Source organism: Gambusia affinis, linkage group LG15 (genome assembly GCF_019740435.1).
Source record: "Gambusia affinis linkage group LG15, SWU_Gaff_1.0, whole genome shotgun sequence".
Classification (NCBI taxonomy): Eukaryota; Metazoa; Chordata; class Actinopteri; order Cyprinodontiformes; family Poeciliidae; genus Gambusia; species Gambusia affinis.
Genome location: NC_057882.1, coordinates 18,611,589 through 18,631,621, shown reverse-complemented (window position 1 = coordinate 18,631,621; position 20,033 = coordinate 18,611,589). Strand labels below are relative to the sequence as shown.

The window sequence follows — 20,033 nt, the reverse complement described above, 5'->3', positions numbered from 1 at the left end:
ATACATGGTTAGTCTCAAGTATTGTGCAGAAGTTGGAAGAACATTTCAAGACATAGACTCCACTAACAGGTTTAAATGTCTGTGCTTCCCACTTCTGACACCAGATTTAACCATCAGAAACTGTTAGAGTGCCAAAGTGTAAAATTTTCCTATTCCTTGTCACTTTACAACTGAATTCTTCAAGGGCTTTTACTTGTGGTTTCTGCCACAGATCAACATAAAAAGTGAAACGCATCTGTATGCAACCCAGTTCATCCAAAGACGGGCCTGTGTGCAGGCCTCCGAGGTTTATAGTCTCACAATATCAAGACCAAGAAACCCAGCAGACAGGTGAGGGATACAGTTAAGGAAAGGTGAATCATGGTTAGGGAAAAAAAAAAAAGATGGAAAAGGAGAAGAAATAGAAGATACGTAGAGGATGCACCAAATGTGGAAGTAGATGCTCCAATCAAAAATTAAGCTTTGTGGCCTAAATGCAATATGCTATGTATGAAGTAAACCTCCCTCTTTGACCATACCATCCAAATCGCAATCTATAGGAACACAGGGCAACATGGTTTTACATACAATCTGACTGAGTTTAAGCTATTTTCCAACGAGGAATAAGAACAGAGTTGAAGTCTCTGGATATACAAAAATGTACATCCCAAAAGACATGCAGCTGTAATTACAGAAAAAGAACATCATACCAAATATTGACTCAATGGGGCTGAATACAAATGTAGATTTTTTTTTCTTTGTAAAAATGAAAAAAAACAAAAAAAAAAACAATCTTCCTTCATCTCACACAATCCCATTAAGATACATAAAATATAAATTTGTGGTCGCAATGTGACAAAACATGGAATAAATTGAAGAAAAGATCAAAATACATTTTATAAAGCCTTCTATGTTTATGGAGATTTGGTTGTATGACTGTAGCGGTATAGTTGATGCTAACTCTTGATCTCTTACCTCATCTGAGGACAATCTGTTCACTGTTAGTCAGATGAGAAGCCACACCGCCACACAAAACTCTTCAAGACATTCTGGAGAGTCGGCCATTTCACCATAAAGGCTCATATCAAGCTGACAAAGACTGCATTGTATTAAACTACGAAGCAAGGGAAGAGGGAGCAGCTGAAAATGTTTATAAGTAATCTAATGGTGGAAATTTCAGCTTCAGGTTAAACACTTTAGGGCACAATTCTTCCTTGTTTTATTTGGCACAGAAGCTGCGAAAAACAGCGACTGAACCAAAAAAAAGAAAAAAAATCTGATCTGTGACCTCATTGCAGTGTCACACGGTTATGAGGAAATGACAACCCACTGTCAATGACTGAATTTTAAAATGTCAACTCAATGCACTGACAAGGCAGTGAAAATGATGAAAGCAGAAATGAGTAAAACAGAAATAAGTTTTGAAAGAAATGATCAGATACATATTTGTAAAGCTACAATACCAGCCACATCGACTGGCTCGCCTGGTTAAGATGGGTGCAAAGCCTTAAAACAAATGCATCTTTTATAGCTGTAGCATGATCTCACAAAGAGATCTTTAATTTGAGAAACTGTAGTTTAGTATCATCGTAAGACTCCTTTTCCTCAGTTTATAAAATGAAGAAAAGGCTAAATTTGCTGATTTTGGCCAGTCCAATTGTACAAAGTATGAAGATGGAGGGATTTTTGACTATTCTATACAAAGAGAAACCTTTGTGTTTTGTAATAATCGGTGCAAAATGCAACAATGTTATTGCAAAATGCTGCAGAAACTGTCATAAATTGTCCTCATTTATGTCGTTTTAATGACGTTATATTACATTATGAAACTAGAATTTACTACATTTCCCTGGATTACTCCAAAACCAGATGTTACAGTATAAGATGAATCTTGAAAAATTACTCCAGGTCTCACCACAAGTGACTAAAGAATACGATTATAATTCATTCCCCGATGACAATAAAATAAAATAAGAGCAGATTTAACCTCTCGTCTTCTGTGACAAATCACATTTATATGTCAGAAACGCAAAGTAATAGAATATTAATCAATGGTTCACAGACACTAATGCTTTAGTTACATTTATTCTTAAGGGATGCAGCTTAGGCATACCTGTAATAGACATAAAAAAAAACCTTTATCAAACAATTATTTCGTAACATGGAATTTTACTTTAGTGTAAGATTTAGGCGCTGCAATAAGTTACCAATTTATTTATAAGGACAGGGTCACCAGTTCTGCTGTTTTATGACTAACATTTTAACATACAGGTTAGGGTGACTGGGGAAAAATTGAAAAAAGAATCATAAGAAAGTGAAATATCGAGCCAATAAGCCAGAGTATTATTGTCAACGCTTTTCTGACAGCCAGCTGGTAAAAGTCTATGCGTAAAGCCGAGCTTCTGCAAAAGGAGCTCTAATGGTGATGGCTTCAATATGAGACCTTCTGTCTGAGGTGACACACACTACGCCACAAAATACTTTCACAAAATTCTGTTCTTCACTTAGGAAAGTCAACTACTGACATTTATTGGTCAGGAAACCTAGCTACACTGCAGAGCGTGAGAATAACCACCACTGCTAAGTACAATAAATTCTGCTCACAGGCCTGATTTATGTCACCTGCTTGCGATGGAGAGCTGGAAAATAGACAGGAGGAAATTGTGACAAGAGCGTGACCTCAGCATAGCCAAAGGGATTCCTCTATGACTGGGGAAAGAACTGCTTTTATTGTTAGCTCACAGCTTTAAGAAAAGGAACAAAAGTCCATAGTGGTGGTATGCACACATTGCCAATTCTAGGGTATGTGGAAGACCTTAAATAGAGGTATTGTATGAGGTTTTTACACATTCTTAGTATAATCTCACCCATAACTGTAGCTCAAATGGCACTATAGCTACTTGTCGCTCCTGTTATTCTGAAAAGCTTTTTATATTTTCGTGCAAGTGCTTTATAAATACAGCTGGATTGGATTCTGTCATCCAGATGATTCAGACAGATACTAAAGTGACGTACTAATAATTACTGTAGGAAAAAGGTGGACATTTTCATCTCACCATCATGTAGTAACGCAAACCCACACCTGTTGTGTCTCCATCTTTGTCAGAATGATCTAAACCATTAGTTCTGTAGGAGAAAAAATAAAATGGCTGACAAAGGTGATCTGTTACAGGACCATATGAGAGTGCGAGAGACAGAGAGACCAAGTGACCAGCTACAGATGAAACGCAAAACAGTGAGGACAGAGGAGTAAAGAAACAACTAGAGATTAGTAGTTGTTACGGTAACCCCTAAGAGGAGGTACTGTATAGCTGTCAATAACCCTTTCGAGGTTTGCTGGATCCAATAAACACTGGAATGTGCAAAATATCCTATACATTAAACACATGCTACTAATCCAATCAACACAAACACCTAATAGGCCTAATATTAAAACCACCTGCTTAATATTGGGTAGGAGCACAAAGTTCACCAACACAGCTTTCAAATCAGGGTCTCCATAAGTCTTTGTGGTGTGATGTGGCAACACACCAAGACATTAGCAACAGATCCATGAAGTTCTGCTAGCTGAAAATTGGGCATCCATGGATTTGGCAGTTTTCTTAAAACTGCCAAAGGCAAGGAGGGAGATTTAAACTTTGGAGGCCAAGTCAACAACACTTTGGCCCTGAACAGATAGCACTATCTTTATAGCTTTTTATTCACATCAAGAGTGCTTTAACAAGCAGAAGTGGTGATACAGAGATAAAGCACGACTCATGTATGGAGGCCTAAGTCCTCAATGTGGCAGTCACAAATTTGAGTCTCATTGACCTTTGTCAAATGTCTTCCCCCTATTTCACAATCCAATCTCCTGTCAACTCACCGTCAAATAAAGGCAACTTGGGCCAAAAAATCCTTAAAATAATATCTTAAGAGTTTTATGACAAAGTTTGCCACAAGCTTGGGCGTACTTCTCTCCGTGGACATCCACGAATACTCAGTGCAGACTCAAAGCAAATGTCTACCAAACACATTGGCCCAAAGGTACATATTTACAACCGCGTATCAGTAAACTGCTTAGCAGGAAACAGTGTTCACATCAAACTATTCAGTACGAGACACCAAGCTGATAAGGTCGAGAGTCGGCAGAAACAGCTACTCGCATTTCACAGTTATACAGCAGTCTTTCACTAAGCATTTCTACAAAATACACTCACGTTTGTGGTTGTGATCAACGTTGAACAACTTTCTATTCTGGCTTTAAAAGTACCATTTCTCTTTCTCCTGTCTGTGTCCGAGTGAGCAGAGCATCTCTTTGCTGCCAGTTGGCTGCTCATTCTGTCTTGGATCACGTTAAGCAGGTACTGAACACTGGGTGCTGGGAACGTTCTGATCTGCTTAGACACAACTATGGACTTCAGTCTACATGTTCCCACACTTTGATGTTACCATCACATCAAATTCAACTACATACTATTCATTTATCCACTGTGTTCCACTGACAGCCACTATAGTAATGAGAAAGTTGATATAGCCAATTTTTAGATATTTTGATTAAACAAAAACAACATAGAAAGTTGCAGTTTTTAAAAGCACTGACTGTTTTTTGGGCAAATTAGTCCATTTGCTTTATTGGTTTCTGTGCTTATTATTGTGCAAATTAAATTTAAGGACAAAATCCTACCTACATTACACAAAAATTGAGCGTCTCCAAAACAAAAGACATTAGATGAAAACAACATCAGCAGCTCCATGAAGCACTGTAAACACTTTGCTCCAAAACTAATAGCTCTATAATAATAACATGTTTCTCCAAGACATGAAACAGGGTAATGCATTTGAGCTTATTAGAAGAGTTAAACAACAAACTCCAAAAAAGGAACTAAAACAGCACTGCTAAATAGCACATGTCTATTCCATTTCAGGTGAGGAAAAAAGCAACAAAAAAAAATCCAGCAAAGTCTTATTTAGCAACAAGATGCCAATTCATCCTCGAATACGTTTTCCTATTTAAACGAGCTAGTAGAGTTATGTCATGTTCCCTTGAAAGCACCTGTCCAGTCTGTAAACAGACTGTGAAAGAGCTGCAGGTTCTTTCAGCTGCAGGCAAAGTGGTGACAAAGTCAGAGGGTCGTTTTAAAGAAGTTCAAACACACAGAAAAGCTTTTCTCTGAATCAGCCTAAAGGCTGTCCCTTATTGTGACTGCATGTGTTTGTATAGGTGAGCTTTGAGTTAATTAGCTCTGATTGGCCCAGTAAATTGCTCTGGTCTTTGACCAAAAGGCAATCTGACATCAGAGAAGGACAATAGTCAGAAAACTATATATACACTGCTTCTTGTGTATATATAGCAGGCTCGCAGATGGAAAACAGCATTAGAACGATGAAGTGGATGCACCAAAGTCTCACTGAAACATTTGTTTCTGTGTTTTGCTTAATTTTCATTCAGTGAAGTAACGAAAGGTGAGTAGAATAGACCGAAAAGGGGCATTATTATTAAAATAAAAAATGTTTAGCTTTACATCATGCTATTCCCTCATCAAAAACATATGTAGAGTGTTGCCTTGATTCTTTCATGTATGTTTGATAAATCCTTTAATCTTGCATGGCAACCATTCAGCTGTGCAAAATGCCTTGGGGTACCAAGGGCTGCCTTTGAGGCACAGCTCATCCTTGAAGATGTAGAAAAAAACAGTTTTAGAGCTTTCATTTTTATGAAATGGTCACAGCACCAGACTTTTCTGCAATTTATGGTTAATGGAAACGCACCTATTGTTGGTCTCTGACTTTAAATTTCAATAGACTGTATTAAAGTTTGGGACTGGAATGTAAAACAATGCGAAAAAGCTTGAGGGAAAAGAATATTGACATAAGTCAAATTTGCCTGATTTGAAAAACTAAAGGGACTAGATGACTTCTTTTATCATCACTATTATTATTATTATGACATGAGTTATGAAGAAAAAAATTTTTACATCCAAACTACATTCAAGCTCCATTTTCCTCTTTTCCTGTCCTCTTCAGTAGCTGCTGCTGGGCCTTTTGTGGAAAATAGTGAAAAATATGGGGGCTTAGGTTGGAATTAGTTGCACATGTTTCTACCATAATAACAAGTTTTCTTACACAAGTGTATTAAGTATTTGAGTAATACAATACCACTTGAGGCAAGTAAATGAGTTGCAGAAGCTCTTTTCATTTCTTCCACTGCTTGTGTGTCTGTGTTAGCTTTAGCAGTGTCATGGGGTTAAAACAGCAAACACAGTGAGCGTATCAATAGATGGTTCGTAAAGCTGGGTAAGCTGTTGTTGCAGGGAAAGAGTGAAATAATGCGTTGGGATTTCGTATTGCCTAGAAGAATGAGAAATGGAAAAATGTCTGCGAGCTCACCAGAAACCCAGCTTGTAGATTCAGAGCCGAAGTTGCTAATATTTGGGGGATTTATTATACATTTCCATAGTTAAATTTTTTGCATAACTGCTCCTGTAACCTTGTTCTTCATTTTAACACTGAATTGACTATAATGCGGATTTGGTCTCCTCCAATTCGATTTACCTTTCTTCTGTAGATGTGCCCTCTCCTTCTGCCGAACGTCTATTTCCCTGCCAAGCGCCTTCTTCTGCCGCTGCAGCTCGCTGCAGAGCACAGCTATGCGGAGCTGCTTGCACTCCCGCTCCTTCTTCTGCACGAAGAAAACAAACAGAGAACACACAAAGAAAGACTTTGAGTGAAAACGTTCATCATGTGGCCACGGCAAGGTGTGAAAGGTGTTTATTGCGTTTCATAGAAGTCCTAAAATTCCTCAAAGGTTTTTCAGAAACACGCTTTGTTTTTGATGCCTTATCCCACATCTCGCTGACTTACTACACGTCCACAAAGACGAAGCTTTTGTTTAATAATGTAAAATCCAGTGTCAACAACTAATGACAGAGGAAGGGAAAAAAAGAAAATGATCCGACTCTTGGAAACACCTCACTGAGCTCTGAGCTCAGCGTGGTGAAACCTGTCAGTAATGAGCACCTATCGTGGGAAAGTCTGGCTGCAAGTCAAGTGGTGCGAAGTTCTGGCTTTTGATATTCAAACACTGATAAGAGGCGAGTGTTTGAGGCTTGAGGTCAAACTTTGATTTTTAGAAAGACATGTGAGAGTCCATCTTTTGAGCATTGTGAATGATTTCATCCTGAACACAATTTCATCTGAACCAACCTGAAAGCTAGGGGTGCACCAATTGACTGGCCGATCGGTTCTGATCGATTGGTTCATCATTTTGGGTAGAGGTGCACCAACTGCAGATTACCGATCTTTTAAAAAGCCTTACATGCCGATTTTGATTTTGGCCAGTACTTTTTTTTTTTTGTCCCAAATGTTGTTCAATGTAGCAAGAAAGATGCTGAACTGGCAACAGTGGGGTGGGGTGACTATTACTAACTGTAAACATGCAGACATGTCCTGATGGGTCAATCTATCAGTCAAGCCTTTCTCACGGACGATTAGAAGATAGTGGTTCAGTTTTAGACCTTCGCCAGAGTAGATAAAATTGGCTTCACATGTAAAAATTGGCCGATCATCAATCTCCCAAAATTAAGGAAATTGTCACCGATAAATCGGCTGGCTGATAAATCGCTGCACCCCTAATTGATTAACTACCTGATATGACTCTTCCTAAAGTCATGAAATTATCTTATCACATATAAATACAGTAATAGTAAAAACAAAGTGCAATTCAATTTGAAATTCAATAGTTATACATTTCAGGACATAGAGAAAATGATCTTGTCTTTTATTTTTTTCTAAAATGCAGCACAAAAACAACCAAAAGATTTTAAACCATTGTTAGTTTTAAAGCATAAATGTAGCAAAAAAAATAAATAAATCTTTTAATTGTTAAAATTGAACATCTGGCTGGCTCTTCTTTATACCTCATCACTCCAGGCAGAGTACCCAGAGAAACTCTCCCACTATAGAGCTTATTGCATCTTTGCAAACCCAAGTGTATCTGTCATATTTTTAAAGAGAAGGTTTTCCATGGGCAATCCTTAAGAGTTGACAAATCTGCAGCTATATTTTCCCTCTAGCATTCTGTTAAAATATAAAATCTAGAAAATCCTTATCAACAATCCTCCCAAATGTAACCACTGATGATTAGCAAGATCTATCTGTTAATTTCCACCTTGAATCAAGATGAGTGCAGAGGATTTTCTCCCCACACACACACACAGCATCTCTATTTTGGCTTCCCCGGTTTCCCCCAACCTCAACCCGACGAGATGTTAAGTCAAGCAGGTGTAAACACGAGGCGTGTTTTTAAACTGATGCAGACAGTGGCATTATCAGTGTTTCATCACTTGCAGGAATGTGCTTGGAGTGGCAGCAGAGGAAGTGGAAACTATCCACAGTGAAGAGTCGAGGCAGGAGGATGCAGGTATAGCTGACGTACCGGAGGGGAAAGACGAATAGACAGCTTTGAAGAAGTCTAACAAAATCTAATAAAATGCCATAAAATCCATTCAAACAGAACTCTGGCATTTCTCACACAATGTTCCCTGACTAGCACAAGCATCTGAGTCATTAGTCAACATCTTGTGCTCTCTGTAGGGTGTGCCTCCTTCATGTCTCTATGCAATGGCAGGCGGTGTGTCTTGAAGAGTGCTAACTATCTAAAAAGGAACAGCTGAATGGACAGAAGGATCCAGATGTGGGATAAAACACACACAACAGTTGACAGTAAATGAAAAATATTAGGCCAGAAGTGCTCCATAAAAGAACTAAGATGTGAAGCTCCAGTATGCAATGTAAAAAAATAATAACATATTTGTTGGAACTGTCACTATGTCATGACAGTATAATATGACAGACTGTCTGTGAAAACAAGCAACAAAAAAAAAATCAGAGACAGGAGGAAGGTCTTAGCGCTGTCAATCACCCTCTGTGTGGCGCCTCTCATCACCCTGTTTACTCTCTGCTACGCTGCAGCATGCTCAGGCTAGCTAGCATGACCTCCAATAACAGATAAATAATTTTCCTGTAAGGGTAAGTTGTTTCTCCGCCATTAGCAAACTGATAATTGAGTACACAAGGGTGATTGACAGCGCTAAGACTTTCCTTCTGGTTCCGATTGGTCTGTTTGTGGTCGGAAGCAGAGCATTTCTTCAGATGACGATAGCAGCTCAGGAAGGAAGTGGAGGAGCTCAATCTTTTCTCAGATTATCCTTAAATATGTAAAAAATATATTTGTGTTTTTTATAAAAGTTATACACCACACCTTCATAAGAGCAAAAACAATTGTTGTACGAGTTGTTGGATAAAAAAAAATGTTCAAGCAGGGAATAATATGGACGAAGGAAGACCTGGGAGGGACTGAGCTCGTATTTGATCACACAGCGCATGCCCAGCAAAGCGGGACTGTGACATCTCACACACGGAAACAATCAGATACCGATCGATGGTGGAACAGAGATATGGACTCTAAGAGAAAACAGCTGATAGAACCTCCATGTCCTGGGTGCTTGGCGACAGTGGCACTCGCATGCTAGCCACCTCTGGCTTTGGCACGAACCTTGAACCTCCTACACTTTCACTGAGCAGGGAGTTGACGAGCGTGTCACAGGAATGTGTGCGTGCGTTTGTGTGTGTGTACGTGTGCGCGCATGCATCCCAGGGCCCCGTCTGCCTCCTACTGAACATGAAACAGCAGTGGGTCAGCTGAGTAAATAAGCAGTGGGCGTGGGGGACATGTTAGAACCCAGCAGATTAATGACAGAGTGTGGGTGAGCGGGTGAAAGGGCCACTTTGCCCTCCCTTGATCCAGGCTCAATATAATGTGCATGGGACTCATACAAAGCTCTGAAAAGGCAAAAACCCTTAGAAGAGTCCAACAATGCCCCGCTCACGCCACTCTACAAGGCTTTTAACAGAGAGCTAGGAGACAGGGATTGTGTGATTTATTAGCTGATTTTGGGCCCTGAAAAAGGTCTTGAGAAATGTTTTAATATGGAAGAAATATCAGAGACAGGTTTTTGTAGAAGATCCTTTGTACCAAAGAGGATGGAGGCTTAACATTTTTGTGGGAAGGCTGAAGCTAGGAGGGCAGCTTGCATAGTCAAGGTGAGGGTCTGGGAAACAGAACACAAAAGAAGAGAAGTATATCAAAAGAACACAAGGGAAAGCAACAGCTGTAACAGCTGCTCTAAAAGCCTTTAAGTTTTAGTATATGTGCGGCAGCACATAAATTCTCACAGTGGACATGAAAACCCCCCAGCTGTCAAAAATCAGTTCAGCATAAAGGGTACGTAAAGGCATGACCAGCAAAATACTATTAAAGTATAAAGAGTAGTGATTGACACATTTATTGAGAACTGTGGTAAAGGTGTGCTTTAAAAGGCCTTGAACCAAATTCATCTTCAATTGCAGTACTTTTGAAACAAAAATCCCCAAATCTATTATTGGTACCTCTGACAATCATTTCAGAATTACTTACTTGAATTCAGTTTATTTATTTTTGTTAATACTTTTCTTTTTAAATTCAGAGTCTGACATAGTCAATAACTGCGTATTGATTATATCCTTTAGATCAGTGGTCCCCAACCTTTGTGTCACCGCGGACCAGTCGAGGCTTGGCAATTTTACTGCGGCCCGGGGGGGCTTCATGTGCCACTCCACTTTTCTCTGACCTCTATTCCGCTTTGCAAAGGAGGTTTTCTTTGCATTCTGCTCTGTACAAAAAATGGCAACACAGATGGCAGTAAGTGTGCCACTCAGAGTTTGGGAATGATTACTTGTATTTTTTCCCACATTTATGAACTGAAATCAAATTGTAGCATTTGTATTTGTCTAAAATTATTCTGCTACAGTATCACATTAATTCACTCATAGTAAAGCTTCAAAAACACATTTACCAGCAGTGCCAATACATGGGATTGGATCAGAAATCTTAGCACAGAGTTAACATAAATTCAAAGCTGGATTTGGTGCTTTGTTTTCACAGCTGTGTGGCTACCAATTCCAAAAATGCTAAACATGTTTTCTTAATTTTTCTGTGGATCATAGTCAGGGTTATGACAGGAAGAGGAAACATAAATAGGTGATCTGATTCAGGGGTTTATCTGTCAGCCAGTGTGATATTACTTTTTATCCACTTTGTAGTTTATCCATGAAAACATTCTGAAGCTGCCTTAAGGCTATAATGACCTCTCACTTTGTATCTTTAGCATGCAATTCCACCCCAGACTTTGGGTGGTAAAAAAAGAAAGAAAAAAAAATCACAAAATTTAAGTACTTGTCATGGTAGATTCTGCTGATGCTTAACAATAAATACAGCAAGTACAACAAATGCCATCACAATATAAACGTGAGTATGAAAACACAAAGACTGACACACTTGAAAAAGCACTCAACAAGAAATATTTAAAAAGGGCGGCAACAACAGGAGAAAATGCATATAAATCTGTTGCTTCTTAACCTCTTACACCCTAAGCGAGCCGAGGTCACATGGCAGCTGGACCCACCGGTGGGTCCGTCGGGTTCTAGAGGTTAAAACAAATCCCCAAAAACTGACAAATCCTTTTTCATGGATCACTAGCTGCTGACCACAACAAGTACTGTTGCTTTGTGGTGTTGGGGTTAAAGATAAACAAAAAAGGGATAATGGATTCTAAAATATTTAACTGTGTCAGTTTCCTGAAAGCCACAGAGAGCCAAAGAAATCATTAGAAGATTTTTATAGAACATAGGTCATGATGCCAGTTTCACCTTCAACTTTGAATTTCAAGTGAATGATTCTTCTTTAACACAGATGGAGCATTAGATTGCACATGAGTGAGAATCAGAAAAACTCAGATAACAGGAAGAAAGAACAAACTTCAGTGTCTTACAGGATGGCTGGATTTTGTAGCTTTTTGGGAATCTCAAAGTGAGGATAAGGCTCTAGATTACCATGAAATTTAAATGGGGACTGTTAATTTAGTAATTCTAGCCATGCTGATTGCCAATTCCTCAATCTTCACACATAATAATTTAAACGCTGTTCCTATTTCTTATTATGCTACAGCTTTTAAAGTAAACTAGTTAATGGCAAGTCAAGGTCAAAAGTTAATTAATGTCCTCAAAGATTTTAATTTAAAAAATCCTCTTACTATTGTCACTTTACATAATATGGAACACTTTTACAACAAGTTGCCGACAGAGTTATGCCGAGTATTTAATGGGAACTAAAAGGTTCTGGTAGACTGGCTCACCCGCTCAGTGCAAGCCGCCGTCGTTATTAGTTTTTCCTCAATCTCCTTGCCGGATCTCTGAACCGTCACTTGGGTCTGCTTGATGGCTCTCTGTGCTGTGTGAAGCCTGCCAGAGGGGAAGCAGAAGACAAAGTCACCATTAACAACATAATTCAAACACATTGGACCACTAGGACATCCCTAACGTGGAACAGGACCGCTAAAAGGTCATTAAACTAATTAGCTGAATAAAAATTGTTATTTACGAGAAGAACTGCAAATAAATTCAAGCTCGGTTTGGATCTTTATTGTGAATGTTTACATGACACAGTAAGAACCATGATTGCTCCCATGTGAGGAACCGTGATTGTGCTGTGTTTGTTATCCCTCTTTGTTTCTTTTGTTTTGTTTTCCTGCAGAGGTTAATGAAAAGTTTTGACATTAAATAATGAGCAAAAACAACACGGAGTTCACTCTAAATACCAGATTGACCAGTTCAACTTGCAGCACAGATGCCCACGACGTTCAATCACGACAAATCTGGCCTCCCTTCATCCTAAACATTGTCCAGCAGGCCCAAACCCAAAAGTCCCGGTAAAGCAAAGACAAACCCCCTAATTAACTAGAGCCACAACAATTTCCAAATTCCATGTCGCTGTCATCACTGGAAAAGGAAACTGCAACATCAGTACACAAATGACAGGCAAACACATTATTATAACCATCAATCACACGGAGCTAACGTTTCAGAATGCTTGCTTCAAATCCAAAAGGCCATCAAAGTATAGACGAAGCCCGCTCAGCAAAACCCGTGGGACCGAACTCATCAAGAGGCAAAATTCTCCCATGATGGGAATGAGCTGAAGAACAGAAACTGAGAAAGGGAAACTGACAACTATCAATAAAAGTGTCAGGCTGAAGTTGGATGACCTCATTCCAAATGGATGTGTCAGCGCTATCCATATTGTGCTGCACAGAGATGGTGGCAGTCCTTTTGTTTTTCCGACTGCACACTTTCATTTTCTTGTCGTTTCTTGCTGGAGATACCAGTAACACAAACCAAAGAAGGTTTTCTCTGCAAAACTGTCTATATGTAAAAAGTTTCCAAGTAGAAGTGCTAACACTTCAGATACGGTGTACAGATCACATGACAAACAGAAACCAGCGGTATAGCACTTATGGCTGGATGCATTTTACTGCGGTTCAGCAGGTGCTGTTACTGTGCATAAAGCAGAACCTCAGGACAGAATAACAGATGTGCTGAATTAGGGGGGTTTTTTCTTAGCAAAAATTCTTAACATCTCTTACAAGAGTTAGCTTTTTTAATCTGAATCAGAGTTTGATTTCAAATTCTCACCTCCCCAAATAAGCCACACTGTCAAAACAGATTAGAGTTTGATTAAAACAGACTAACCATTGCAGGTGTGAATGCAGCCTTTGTCTACAGATGATAGATACAGTGTCTTGTAAAGGAATTCTGATCACTTGAACTTCCTCACATTTTGACAGATTAAACCCACAAACGTTGACCCATTTTTAAGCAAATTTAGACATCAAACAATTCACTCCTTCCCTAAATAATATCATGGAACAATCCTGATAAATAAGCCAACATATCAGAAGGAGAACCATGGATCTCCACAATTGTTTGATGCAAAATATTACACAAGAACAAAAGATTTTGAGAAGATGATGCCAAAAACTGGTAAGCGGGAGTCATTACACAAAGTGAAAATGAGTCTTGTACTGATATAGACTAAAGGGTGGCTCTATGATTAAGAATTCATAATGTAAAATGGAACATAAAAAGCCATGTCACACTTTGCAAATAGACTCAGTGACATGGTCTTTTTTTTTGGAGGCACGAAACTGACATTACAGCATGTGGCAACACTGTCCAATGTAGTAATCTATTTCTACTAGATTGCTACATTTTGCAGAAGAAAGGGTAAAGCTTGCAAGTCTGAAACAGCTTTGAAATAACTTGTCTGTGGGTGACAGATGTTATTGGTCATTTTGCTGAGGGAAGAACTGGTGCATTTCATAAAACACATGGCATCACAATGGAAATATGCAGAAAACTGAAGGAACAACTCAAGGAATCAATCAGGAAATTAAAGCGTCGAAATGGGCAATGACCCCAAGCGTAGCCAAATATAAATTTCCAAGAGGCTGAGAATAACAAAGTCAGTGTTTTGAAAGGGCCATCACAAAGACCTGATAGGAGTCTCTAATATTGAAAATATGTCTGGTTAGAGTTGAAAAGGCATGTGTGATTGAGCTGGCCTACAAAACCTGACTCAGTTACATGAGGTCTTTCAGAAGATCTGGGGCAGAATTCCAGCTAAGTGCTGCGAGAAGCTTTTGGGAGGAAACCCAAAACATTTGACCGAAGCCATACAGTTCAAAGGGCAATTCTAACAGATGCCAAGGAATTGTCTGCAAACTTCAGAATTTTAAGGTTGAAATAATAATAATAAAATTTAAAAAAATCAAATTTATTCTGTGGCCTTTAGCAAACAAGCAAAATTGGTCATATTTTTGCTCTAATGCAGAAAAACTAAAGTCAGATTTTAGTGTCAAAGAATAAGATAATGGGTTGTGTCATTTTTAGCCATAAATTTTTAATATCTGTTTTGAAGAGGATATTAAAGACAAAACCTTCAGACTAGAAACTGGATTACATGCAAGGCTTGTGGTCTGGCCATCAGGAAAGGCCTCTCTCTAGGTATGTCCTTACTTTCAGCGCACAAGAATTTTCCCCTTGAGTGGATTTAGTTTAAGAGGCTCTTTTTTTTTAACAAGCCCACAATGTAGCTGGGTCATTTTACTAATCCTGGGGGGCTTTGTTGTTATGAAATTCACATAGTAATCTCTGGATATTATTGCCCCGCACTGGCAACCAACCTAGAAAACAAAATTACTTGAATGACAATTCAACCCAGGCTGAAATTGTTCTTCAAGAAAAACAAACAAACAAAATAAATCACTGTAGATTTTCAACCCACATTTTTAATCTGCTTGAAGTGGCAGTGATAGCAAGCAGAGAAAGATCCCTGACATACCAAAGTGGATCTGCTTTGACAGCTTTGTTTGTTTGGGTGATTGTGAAAAGAGAATCAGATAGGGCCCATTCCTTCAGGTTAAGGTAGTTATCTCTCTTCTGCTTTTCACGCATATCCGCCCCCTGATCTCCCTCCAGGTCTTGGCCTAACGCTGGCCCATTGCTACACACCATGAAGACCGGTACAGGGAACGGAGCACCCACAGAGGGATAGTAAGGGAGCTGTGCACACTATGCTAATTCATGAACCTTCACAACTTTTCCTCTGCAGGGAGGCACATTGCAGCTGTGCCACAGATTATCAGGATGTTATGGCTAAGGTTCAACCTTTGATTCAAACAACTTTATTCAACCCTTTCATCAAGGAACGAGTTTCTGCAACTATGAAATTCTACCTTTAAAATGTCCTAATTTTGCTTGATAAAAAGCAACATTAAAATTGTTAACCTGGCTTAGAAGATGTTGTAAAATAGGAATTTTAATAACAAAAAGTACTAATAATTATCAATAAGAAAAAAAAAGACCTCTTCAATCAAGATCATTTAACATATATTTATGAGGGTTTCCAGGTTATGGCTGAAATTTTTTTTTGTCATGGTATCAAATTATAGAGTATTGTTCTTAGTCTTGTGACAACCCTACTCTGCACTCATGAATATTCAGACCTTGGGATGACATATGTTTAAACTCAAATTGATACTGGCAGCATGACCTAATTTCTGATTTATCTGGAGTTTTGAAATTGGATTCCAGGGTGGTCAGTTGATTCTTTAAAAAAAAAACAAAAAAAAGATGGAGGAAAAAAAACCTTCAAAAGTAACACAAGCTACTTTTCAATTACAAATGTGCGCAAAACTTTGTCGATGTTCCAGTAATGTCGAAAAAAAACATTTTGGATTTCAGTGTTTACATTAAATAAGAAACTATTAAAATCACACGTCAACGAGCTTGTTCTCATTAAAAAATAAAAAATATCCCCACTTGGTGTCGTCTTCTTTGCGGTTTCTGCCAGAAGTAACATCCAGTTGTTGATCATGTGACTCGTAATGTGAAAAAGAGTTTCCATTTCATTGTTTGTAAAGTAAACCAAAAACAAATCTCAAAATGTATCCAAAAAAATTTTATTTTATTTTTTTTTCAAAATTGGTGCATTTCCATTAAACAAATTTATTTTCAAAATGTCAAATTGCGCAGTTATGTGGTCAATAAAACACAGCAACAATTGACATACACTATTCAAACCAGGAGCAGACAAGAAGCAAAGCATGTACTTTAGACATGTGACAGGGCTTTATGCTTCATAAAATCCATAAAAATGTAGAGCCACATAACATAGCTTTTTCCATACACAAGGATATTATTTGACATGAAGAATGCTGCTCTTATCCTAATTATTCCTAATGCCTGCCCTGCATGCTTCTCAAAGCATCCTCTAAAAGAGAAGAGAACTCCACACACTGTTGACTCCCATGAAGTCATTTCAGTCCACCACAGTTCAAACAGTCCTGGGTGAACAGGGCCACCAATTAACCGATTCAAAACAACAATCCCCCACCTTAACATCTCAACCGGGAACAAAACACCTAATCAAATCCAACAACACTTCTAAATTCCATCTTAAATCTCATCACAGAAGAATGTCAACACATTTAACCACTTGCTATTCACGTCACCTCACCATTGTTTCCATCTACAAGGAATGGAAGATAAAATAGCTGGAGAGACGTTTCTTTGACAGGCCTACGGGTGTTCCTCCAGGCTGATGGCTGGGGCTCTGCTAACTTGCTAAAAGCCATGTTTACAGAACAACAAAGAAACAAGCTTCAGAAGAAGCCAAGACAAATCTCAAAAGGGTCGGAAAGGGTTCATACAGCGAGGCAATTCAAGATAGTTATAGAAATGCCTTGATGAGCAGTGTATGGAAACCTTCTACATTTCCAACATACCAAATAGTTGAACAAAGTTACTGTTAGATTTTTTTACTTAAGTTTATTAAACCAGAAAGAATCAGGTGCAATTTCTCTTCTGCCAGTGAGTAGAAATGGCTGATATGCACTTAAAGTTTGATCACGATATTTTACGGTACTATTGTGATAACAACAAAAGTCGCGCGAAGAGATTTTTATTTTTTCATTTTTAGGTAGCACTCATACTGATCATGAAAATCATTCTTATTGATAATACGCTTCTTCAGAACAACAGCCACAAAAATAAGTGATTTGAAACACTAAACTGAACACAGTAACTGCATTTAATCATATTTTCATATGTATTGAAATTTATTGATACTCTAACGAAGAGTGGAGTAATAGTAATACCAACAACATGGACAGTTTGGGTGGGAGTTAAACATTATTAATTGGAATTTATTGTGAAAACGATAAGTCAAAATTCAGATCTTGATAAGAAATTTGCCATGATAAATGCCCTTCTCTACCATTGACTCATGGTCAAGATGAACAGCAAAAATGTCATACATAAAGGACTGGACAAACCTAGTCCTTATCAAATTTATTATTCAAATATCTAAAAATAGCAAAGAGAAAATACAAAACTAAAGACTTACTGCCTTGATGCAGTTCCCATGGGTTGCTCAAAAAAGAACTGAGCTGTGTTCAAGTATTACAGATAATAAACACGGCTCTTCAGATCGATTTCAACCGAACTTTGAAAGTTATATTAATCAAACATCATTTAAAGACACCTAATCTGGATGTCTTATAAATATTAAAATGGCTATACTTGTAACCCAACATTTGTCATTTTTATAATTTTTCACTCTGTGATGATGTCTCATATTTTTACGCTTTCAGGTGTTTTTTTTGTTTTCTGTTTTTTTTTTTTATCATCTGTGTTTGTTCTTCCAGGGAAACACCTATCACCTGTATAAAATTGATTGTTGCAGCCAAACCAACCAGAAAAAAGAAGGAAAAAAAGTGTTCCCAACACTCACCCTTGAGGAACACTTTTTATCTGTAAAGCTGCAGATTTGCAATCGGCTATAGACACAACTATCATCCCAGCCAGGTACTTGAAAAGCAACTGAATACACTACAAGGTCACTAAAGCCTGTACGTGGCAGACCTGATAAGGTAAGGCCATCATAATCAATAATAGCTTAGACAGATCTACCGATTTGTTTTTTGCAACGCAGTAATTATGTCACTGGCTGCTCGTGAAAAGAACAAATATTGAAGACAAAAGACGTTTTGCATTCAGGTGGTTTTAAGAGTAAAATGCAGACAACCACGTGACTAAGTGTGCAATCTCGGAAGTTTACTTCGGAAGTCTTCTCCAGCAGCGTGAAATGAAAACAGCAGTCTCCAAATTGCTGCAACAGTTTTAAGCTCACCCAGTCAGCTTGGTGCCTGCTGAGACCCTAAGGTCATCGGCAGACTCAGATCCAGCTGCCCTATTAAAGGAGAATCTTAACAGCATCCCACAGCTCCGATCATCCAGCCAAGCAGGCGAGCGGTCCTGTGTGGAGGAAAACATTATCCCTTCAACAGTCTCAGGAGGCACAGGACCTCCCATAACGCTTCGTCATTACTCCACACTGCTTCTGTGGACACATACTGTACATAAATGCATACTTCAGATGGTGAATAGTGTGTAGGGCAGCACAGACTGCATATGGATTTAATCACAGGAGAAGAAAAGAAAGTCTCCCCTTTGTACAGGTCCAGGAGTTTGAGGCACTGCACTGAACCGTATAAGTTGTACTTCAAGAATGATGTTTCCCATGTGTCCCTGGAGCCGGTGTTTTAATACAGAGCATGCACACGGGTTTTGTTGTCATTCGAAAGACTACTCAGTGTCTCTGAGTGAGTACATAACACTTAACCTTCAAAGAGCCGTGAGTATCACTCAAGGATTTCCACTCGAAAGGCACTTTAGTCTGCCATTAATGCAGGCATGCCGCAGAGGACGACTTTGAGATGTTTTAAGCTGAAACAGTTCCCAACTGTCAAGCCGCCTTGTTAATATTCAACCAGCCAAATATGCAGCTGGATGATGTGGGCCAGTAATATCTTTCACCGGCCCTCCCTCTCTTACTGTTAAACATCAAGAAATGGTAAAAGGAGAGGGAGGAAAAAGGGCTTTGTTGAGCAGCTGGATCATCTTCGTCACCGTCTGCTTTGGTTTTTTTCACTCTACCCACACAAGGGCCTGACTCTGTGTAGGATGCAATCTGCCCTTCACCTCAGCCTGTGTGAGGGAGACAAAAAGCCGGCTGATTGAAGACACGGACGCTCTTCTCTTCATCTCGCCATCTGAGACGAGTTGTGCTCAAGAGCCCTCATCGCCGCGTTTATTCACGCGAGCGAAGGATGTCAACAAGTGGATCCACGCTGAAAAGCGGGCCGAGTCTACTGACAAATGACTGACATTTTTCTATTTTGCTGAAGTGGGCTTATAATGTTTTCTGTCAACGGTCAATTCTGAGAATGATGTATTTGCTCTTGGTCACAGAGCCAAATCCAACAATGAAGTTGTCTCAAAGCAGAAAAAGTCACTGCTCTCAAAGGGTTTGAGAAAGATACAGGCAGTGTGGACGAGGGAAAAAGATATATATATATTGTCAGATGATCACATAATTCTTCGTCCCTCTTCAAGGAATAGTTGAATCCCACTCACATCACACATCAAGTGGAAAGTAATGTGGAGCATAATTCACATTTTATCCCTTCACAACCACAAAACTTCAATCTACTTAATGTGACAGAACAATTGTGGTCGAGAAAAACGAGTCGTAGTTTAATTTTCTTTCCTCATAAAAATCTGAAAAATTCTGTGTG

At 38.8% G+C, this 20,033-nt stretch overlaps 1 protein-coding gene across 2 annotated transcripts in view; it reads right to left on the bottom strand.

The window, feature by feature from the left end:
• The window catches only part of uvrag (UV radiation resistance associated gene), a 108,388-nt gene that overhangs the window by 75,016 nt on the left and 13,339 nt on the right, over positions 1-20,033 (bottom strand). For both annotated transcript variants that reach the window (XM_044140826.1, XM_044140827.1), the window contains exons 7-8: positions 12,192-12,297; positions 6,514-6,640 (exon numbers count right to left, since the gene is read on the bottom strand). In XM_044140826.1, the coding sequence (XP_043996761.1) occupies positions 6,514-6,640; positions 12,192-12,297 (233 nt within the window). The remainder of the gene's footprint in view (positions 1-6,513; positions 6,641-12,191; positions 12,298-20,033) is intronic.